This window comes from Malus domestica, chromosome 15 (genome assembly GCF_042453785.1).
Source record: "Malus domestica chromosome 15, GDT2T_hap1".
Taxonomy (NCBI): Eukaryota; Viridiplantae; Streptophyta; class Magnoliopsida; order Rosales; family Rosaceae; genus Malus; species Malus domestica.
In genome coordinates this window covers 37,443,344-37,452,282 of record NC_091675.1, presented here as the reverse complement: position 1 = coordinate 37,452,282, position 8,939 = coordinate 37,443,344, and the positions used below count along the sequence as shown (strand labels likewise).

Here is an 8,939-nt window from a genome sequence, read left to right as displayed (position 1 = left end):
TACACAACCCTTAAAATATGCTGGTCAAACCTTTCCATGACCACTTTAATTTTTCATTCACTTGAATATTTAATATTTAAATATTAATAATACTAATATTTAAATATTAAATTTCTAACAATCCCCACTTGAATGAAAATTAACAAAATTTAATGCAAATGAAGATGCAAACACTTAGAGAGAGTTTAATTGGACAAATACCGTATAGGGAGAGGTAGCTTTTGGCTTTGAACCTTCCTTAGTGAAATATTATCAGATTTACTAGCTAATCAGTGAACGCGATGTCTTGAACTGCTCAGCCGTTGATGTAAACCAAGACAATAATATTCACACGGTATTCCTCTGAACACATATGGTTCTACGGTTGTGTTCATTTTGGCCCTGAACAATTCCCGGTAATCCTGAGTGCTTTAGAGAATTCAGCCTTATAATTCTCATAGAAACGGCCACTTTTCACACTCATGTAGGTGATATCCCATTAAGAGTATTCTGCACAATACCCCACTTGTTCTTTCCAAGTATAGGAATCATTAAAAGCAAAGCTTATCCTAAACACGCTGCAGATAGCACTATTTCATCATAGGACATGGGTAGGAGATTATCTCCGCAGTGCTCCCACTGAATCATCCACAATTCAGTTGTCCCTTTGAACCTAGATCTTGGGATCTCCAGTCAGTTTGGTTGGGTTGCCATTATGGCGATTATTAAGACATAGGCTTTAAACCCATTTCCCTCGATGATTTATAAACTTGCTCTCTAGTCAAACCTTTAGTAAACGGATCCGCTATATTTTCTTTTGACCTTATGTAATCAATGGTAATTATACCACTTGAGAGAAGTTGCCTAACGGTATTATGTCTACGACATATGTGTGGAGACTTACCGTTGTACATATGATTTTGTGCCCTTCCAATCGCTGATTGGCTATCACAATGTATACATATGGCGGGAACCGGCTTCAGCCAATTGGGAATATCCTCTAAGAAATTACGAGGCCATTCAGCTTCTTCCCCTGCTTTGTCTAAAGCAATGAACTCAGATTCCATAGTAGATCTAGCTATACACGTTTGTTTAGAGGATTTCCATGAGATGGCTCCACCTCTCAGAGTAAACACATATCCACTCGTGGACTTCGAGTATTGTGTATCAGATATCCAGTTAGCATCACAATAGCCTTCAAGTACTGCTGGATATCTTGTGAAGTGCAATCCATAGTTCTGCGTAAATTTCAAATAACCAAGAACCCTTGCAATTGCTTTCCAATGATCCTTTCCAGGATTACTCATGTATCTACTCAATCTGTTAACTGAATATGCAATGTCCGGACGTGTACAATTTGTAATGTACATTAGACTACCAATTATTCGTGCATATTCACTTTGAGATATACATTGACCAATATTCTTTGATAAATGCAAATTGACATCATATGGTGTTTTTGCAGGACTACTTACATAATTATTAAATTTTGTACGTATTTTCTCAATATAATGTGATTGAGATAAAATTAGTCATTCAGACGTTCTATAAATCTTGATTCCTAGTATAACATCTGCAACTCCCATATCTTTCATATCAAACTTATTAGCCAACATTCTTTTGGTAGATTTAATAATCTCATGATTGCTACCAATAATTAGCATATCATCGACATATAGACACACAATGACATATCCCTCTTGTGTGCTTTTAGTGTAAACACATTTGTCACACTCATTTATTTTAAATCCATTTGACAACATTGTAGTGTCAAACTTATGGTGCCATTGCTTAGGTGCTTGTTTTAAACCATAAAGTGATTTAACAAGTCTACATACCTTTCTCTTTTGGCCATGCACTATGAAACCTTCAGGTTGTTCCATATAAATTTCCTCGTCCAAATCACCTTTTAGAAAAGCAGTATTGACATCCATTTGATGAATCTCAAGATTATGAATTGCTGCAACATACGGATGGATGTTATCCTCGTGACTGGCGAATATGTATCAAAATAGTCTAAGACTTCTCTTTGCTTATAACCTTTGGTGACAAGTCTTGCCTTGTACTTGTCAATAGATCCATCTGCTTTCATCTTCCTTTTGAAAATCCATTTATAACCTAAAGGTTTGTTTCCAGGAGGAAGATCCACCAATTCCCATGTATGATTTTGCATGATGGATTCAATTTCAGCATTAATAGTCTCTTTCCAAAATGGAGCTTATGGAGATGATATAACTTCCTTATACGTTTGAGGCTCATTTTCTAATAAGTAAGTAAGAAAATCAGGTCCAAAAGACGTTGATGTCTTAGCCCTCTTACTACGTCTTGGTTCAATATCTTGTACATGTTCTCGGTCTACAGAATTACATTACTTTCTTTATGACTGCTATTAAAGTCATCATAAATTCTTTTCAAAGAACTTTGTTCTTGTGCAATTTTCCATGGAAATACGTTTTCAAAGAATGTAGCATTCCTTGATTCAAATATTGTATTAACATGTACTTCGGGATTATCCGATTTATGTACAAGAAATTGATGCGAAATATATAAGCACACAAATTAAACCCTCTTTTTATCAATTGTAGCAAAGTATGTAAGTAGGGATCGTTCTAGGCCGGGGATTAGGAGGGATTGCTCAATCACTTGAAAACTGACTCAAAACGTAAAAACAAAGTTTAAAACACTAAACTGGACTCAAAGAATGCAAAACTAAACTCTAAAACACTAAAACAAACCAAAAGACTCAAAACAGCCAAAAAACACTCCAAACTGCCTTAAAAACACAATCTGAGCAGTTTTGAACACAAAACACAATTTGGACGAAAATAGGCTATAACTTGACTCAAGACACTTAAAAACACAAACTAAATTGATTTCTAACTAATCTAACACTTCAAAATAAATGGGGATTTGGTTTTGACGAAATTAAAAACAAAACAGAAACTTTGTAACTTAAACAGATTTTAAAAACGAATTTGGTTAAAGTGAATGGATGGAAAGCTAGCTAAGGAGTTCTTCTCCACACATGTCACATTTGCATACAAAACGATTTCCAATTGCTTCTCAATAAACCATGAATTCCCAACGCCCCAGATTAACCGTGAATTGCACTAATTAACCCTCAAATTTTCCTAAAGTTATCGAATTGGATGAACTGCATACGACAACCCAAAGCATTCCTCACAAGTTCCCTGCATGAATTGCATAACAAAGATACAAGCAGAGATCATTAAGTTCTATGAAAATCATAAGCATTGGCGAGGCACTTGTTACTATGAATTGCATGAAACTTATGCCAAGAATTTACTTAACACGATTGTGATCAACAACCTTTACTACTTTTGAATATAAGTTCATAACGATTAGGTGAAATTCCCTTATATCCTAGCATCAAACTTATGCATGAAAATTAAGCGTGCACTCTCAACCAACACACACAAATCAGTTTTAATTCATATAGATAAGTAAATTGAATTCACAACTTGTGAAATGCAATTAGAAGTAATCAAATCATATAGCAAGCATAAACATGGTTTCGAATCCCCCCTAGCCAAGGGGGGTTTAGTTCCTCATACGCACAAAGCAAAGATAAATAAATTTAAACATTGAAATCCAAGGAAAGAGAACACCTAGACACTCCAACTTGGACAGCAGGTGCATCCACGATTCCTCCTTCATCCTTGCTGCGACACAGAGATTTTGGACAGGTATTTGGGGTTATGAATGGTGTGGAATGGATGGGGGATGTATGGTGGTGTTTAGGATGGATGGGTGGTGCGGCAAGGGGTGGTTTTTGGCAGGAATTATGGAGTATGGTGGTGGAAGGCTGCGGCAAAGAGAGGATTTATGTTTCTGGCATGAATGATGTATATGGGAGGTGGTAATTCGGCCAAGGGTTGAAATATGAGTATATATAGGCACTTAAAACCCTAGGGTAATCAGATATGGACTTGGATAACCCAAATCCACAAGGAAAAAGGCTTAGAAATCAGAATCCACAAGGGAAAAAGTCCACAAGGTGCGGCAAGTTTGGATAGGGTAAGATAAGGCTTCTAGAAAGCCTTGCAAGGCAAGGAAAAGGGTTCTAGAAAGGGATAGGTGCGGCAAGGATTAGGGGAAAAAGGATAGGGCTTCTAGAAACCTAAAACCAAAAGGAAATAGAACCTAACCCACGACAAGGATAAGGAAATGCTCTAAAACCTTTCTTTGTGTCTTCCAACGCTTAGGAACCTTCTAATGTTGCTGAAACTTAAGGCCATTTAGGTTTAGGAAAGTTCAACCCAAAATAGCAACTTTTAGGCTTAACTTTCCTACTTCAAGTAGGAAACCTTGTTTGAGTAGGAATCTTCATTCTTCTAGGAATCCATCTTCAACTAGGAATCCCTCGTTGATTAGGAATCCTTCTTCAATTAGGACTCCTTCTTGGACTAGGACTCCTTCTTGGACTAGGAATCCTCAAATCTTCAAATCTTCAATTTCGTCCAACCCTTTTGTTCCAAGCATGTGCTATTCAATCCAAGCTCACTTTTGCTCCAAAAAGCTCCAATTTGCATTGTTTTGTATAATATGCCCTTAAAACCTGAAAACACATGAAAATAGCTTAAGAGACTACTTTAACTAAGAAAACATAACGAAAATGCATAAGAACTAGCTAACTAAGGCACATAAATATGCTCCTATCAGAAATCGATATGCACCACTATTTATGGCATAACCAATGAAAACACAATCAATGGTTTTAGGTCCTATTTTAATCTTCTTAGGATCAGGGACCATTGCCTTAGCTAAACACCCCCAAACTTTGAGAAATTTATAAGAAGGCTTTCTGCCTTTCCATAATTCATAAGGTGTTTTATCTAACTTCTTGTGAAGTAATTTGTTGAGAATGTGGTTTGCAGAAAGCAATGCTTCTCCCCACAAATTCTTAGCTGCCCCAAAACTTATCAACATAGTATTCATCATTTCTTTCAATGTACGATTTTTGCGTTTAGCAACTCCATTTTGTTAAGGTGAATAAAGAGCAGTAGTTTGGTGCATAATCTCATGCTGAATACAAAATTCAGAAAATGGTGCAACATATTCACCTCCCCTATCGCTTCTTATAACCTTTATCTTTTTGCTAAGTTGATTCTCAACTTCGTTCTTATAATTTGTGAACGCTTCTAAGGCTTCATCTTTGCTTCCTAGCAAATACACATAGCAGTACCTTGTGCAATCATCTATGAAAGTAATAAAATATTTCTTGCCTCCTCTAATTTGCACAAACTTTAGATCACATATATCATCATGAATTAATTCTAGAGGTTCAGTACTCCTTTCAACGGAGTGAAATGGTGCTTTAGTTGACTTTGCTTCCACACAAGTTTCACATTTATGACTTATATCAATATGAAACTTAGGTAATAGGTTCATGTTAATTAGCCTACGTATAGTATCATAATTCACATGCCCTAACCTCCCATGCCATATATTTGGCGATTCCACAATATAAGCAAAAGAATTAACTTTATTGATAATTTTGGGTACAACAGTCATTACATTCAATTTGAAAAGACCATCACTGAGATATCCTTTCCCAACATACATTCCACTCTTTGTTAATACAAACTTAGCAGACTCAAAAACCAAACGGAAACCATTTTTTCTCAACAATGGTCCGGAGACTAAGTTCTTTATGATATCAAGCACATAAAGCACATCGTTAAGAGTAAGTTCCTTTCTAGAAGTCATCTTTAGAATTATCTTTCCTAGGCCTTGAACCTTGGATGTAGAAGAATTCCCTATGAACAGTTGCTCTCCATGATTAACTTCTTGGTAGGTGGTAAACATTTTTCTATCAGAGCAAATGTGGCCAGTAGCCCGAGTGTCAACCCACCATTCCTTAGTGTTTCCCACCATGTTGACTTCAGATACCACGGCCGCAAGATTTATGTTAGATATTTCTTAGGACAACCTTTCTTCCTCGGTTATGTGTACCTCATTATTCTTCCTTTTCGAATTGTCTTGTCCTTTGCGGTTTCGACATTCGCTAGCACGGTGTCCTATCTTGTTGCAAACAAAGCACTTGCCTTTGAACTTCTTAGAATTCCCTTGGCTTGAACTTTCACCAGAATGCTTCCTCTTTTTGTTATTCTTTGACCCACCCTCCACAATGTGTTCCTTGGCTTGCATAAGTTGACTGTTAGACTTCTTTTCAAAGCAACGATTATCCTCCTTAATCCTTAATCTTACGATTAAATCCTCAAGTCCCATCTCTTTGCGCTTATGCTTGATATAATTTTTGAAATCTTTCCAAGCAGGAGGTAAATTTTCAATTACTGCAGCCACTTGAAAGGTCACACTTAGCGACATCCCTTCCAGATGTATTTCATGAAGAATAAGTTGTAGCTCTTGGACTTGATTGATAACCTTCTTGGAATCTGTCATCTTGTAGTCAAGAAATCGACCGACCACGAATTTCTTCATGCCAGCATCTTCAGTTTTATATTTCTTGTCAAGAGAGTTCCATAAGGCTTTTGCATTTTTAATTGGACTATACACATTGTGTAGTGCATTATCTAATGCATTGAGGATGTAATTCTTGCAAAGAAAATCAGAATGGTTCTATGCATCTACTGCAGCCACTTCTTCTGCGGTAGTTCTAGACACAAGCGCATCTTCAGTCAGAAACTTTGCCAAGTTCAGAGTGGTGAGGTAAAATAACATTTTCTGTTGCCACCTCTTGAAGTCTGTCCCATTGAACTTCTCAGGCTTCTCACCATGATTGGTGGAAGTTGGGATCACCACGATCACAACACTCGCAATTCACATGCTGCCCAATTTACTAGAATTACTAGCATCATCCATTTTCCCTTAAGAGAAAGATCATACCAGATAAATATATTGTAATTAAAGAAACAAACAGACTTTAGTTTCTTAACACCGTAACCCACAAGATTATTTAATTATACTTGGCTAATAAAATATAACAATTTAACAAAACCGGAAGATATTGTTTGAAAAATTAAGGTTTAATTGCTATATCTAAAATTGGTTTGTCAAGTAATTAATTTAAGAGCATGCATCGAAATTACTATCATAATCATGAATCATGCTTCATATATAAAATGTAAATACCAATCAGTACTATAATGCCAATGACGCAAGAAAGAACATACAAAATTCAATCTTGTCTTAAGTTGTTGGAAAAAGTTATGGAAAAATTGCTATATATTTTATTATAAATTATTAAATAATACACAATAAAATCTCTACAAATGCAAGAAGAACAAGGAATAGAAGAACCTTAAGAGATCGATGAAGGGAAAACTATGAGATTCATGTGGGATTTCTAGTGACTAGCATGCATATACAATTCAAATTTTATATACGAAAGCAACGGAAGCATTTCAACATATATTATCAAAGCTTTAGTCATGTAAATCCCCTTCAAGATGCATAGGTTTATGTAAGATGCATAAAAAACAAATTTATATAAGAACAAAGTTTAGGTGTAGTTTTATACCTCTTGATGTAGATCTTAGACCAATGATGGACCACCTCCAAGGCCTTTGCTCCTTGAACTCCTTGAGCCTAGCCTCCTTCCGTGCCTCCTCCACTTTGTTTAGTATGAGTGCTCCTAGGTTCTCTTCAAGTTTCCAAAATTGAAAACCTCTAAAGATCCTCACCCACTAGTGTAGTGAGAATGATGAAGGAATAACCAAAGGGGTGAAAAGATGATTAGCCAAATCCCCCTATGGTGGCCGGCCCTTTGAGTGTTAGAGAGATATTTTTCTTTTTCTCTTTTGTTCTTTTAACACTTCAAAAAACCCTAATGAAACATTTGCTATAAAGTTCCTTTTATAGCCAAAAAGAAACAAGTCAACATTTGACCTTTCTCTCCCTCCTTTGGCCGGCCCCCTTTGTGTTGTTTGGGCTTTGGGCTTTTATTTATTTCAAGTCATCCAATGCTTGAATAAAAGCCCAATGGGTTTAGGCCCAATGGGCCCAATTAAACCCGAACGTTTCTTTAAGCCCAAAACGATCTTATATCGCTTTTATGATTTCTTTAGACTTTCTAATTAATCACAACACTTAATTAATCCAATTAATTATTTCCATCATGCATTAATTACTCACTACAATAGTGTATTGGTGAACAATCGTTTTAGGTTCTAATTAGCAAGGTAGTGAGGTGATTGGCACCAATCCAATTGATTATATTTAATCCAATCACTTAGTGAATTAAAACTTACTTTAAATTCACCTTCTTCTTTGACGACTACATTTAATCATCTAGAAGAACTCACAAGCCATGAGTGACATCTAACCATATATCATGGCTACCCAAGCTAATGTAGAAGTTGTTAGGAGAACCTATTCAGTTGGAATTACAATGCAATTCGATCCTTCTCTAAAACAATACTCTCAATCACATCACTAGGGTATGGATATATTATGTCAAACCCCTAATGTGATTATTCCTTCTTATATGATTCAATTGAGTCGTATAGGAACGCTTTCCTTTATTACGCTCGATACTTCGGCCGAAGATTCCAGAATCATATCTTAGAGTATTCATCCTCTCTTAACGAGGATTAGAGATTCCTTGTTGCGCATTCACTTGCCTTCATGACTAAGTGGCTTAACCCCGACTATGCCGTGGACACCCGCGGATGGAGTGACTTTGACATAATCAAAGATCAAGTACTTAACCACAAGACAACGATGATGCCTTAGGTCAAAGGACTACTTACATTATTCCAACTATTAGAGTTACTTGCTTGACATGTGAGTAGACCTCCATGCAAGTACTCTCGTTCGATTGTGTTCAGTGAACTCATTCCTTTAATGAGCACCTACATACTTGTCTTAGTGTCACTACACGAATGGGATGAGACTTTCCATCCTTCTAATTGAAGCAGACATAGTATGTACCGCTCTATGCATTGTCAGTATCCCTCCGACAATCCTATGACCAG

General features: G+C 36.4%; 1 protein-coding gene across 1 annotated transcript; it reads right to left on the bottom strand.

Moving 5' to 3' along the window:
* Window positions 1-327: 327 nt before the first annotated feature.
* Window positions 328-1,286, bottom strand: LOC139191898 (secreted RxLR effector protein 161-like). The gene is made up of 2 exons (XM_070812929.1): window positions 884-1,286; window positions 328-401 (listed from the first exon to the last, which is right to left on the bottom strand). Exons 1-2 carry the CDS (start codon window positions 1,284-1,286, stop codon window positions 328-330), a joined length of 477 nt encoding a protein of 158 aa, XP_070669030.1.
* Between the last annotated feature and the right edge of the window lie 7,653 nt (window positions 1,287-8,939).

Bases quoted from the DNA above. Each gene is read 5' to 3' on its own strand.
- LOC139191898 (XM_070812929.1), bottom strand. From the start codon at position 1,286: ATGAGTAATCCTGGAAAGGATCATTGGAAAGCAATTGCAAGGGTTCTT. The intron at 402-883 runs GTAAGTCTCCAC...TAAAGCACTCAG, and splicing joins ACAAAATCATATGTACAACG to GATTACCGGGAATTGTTCAG.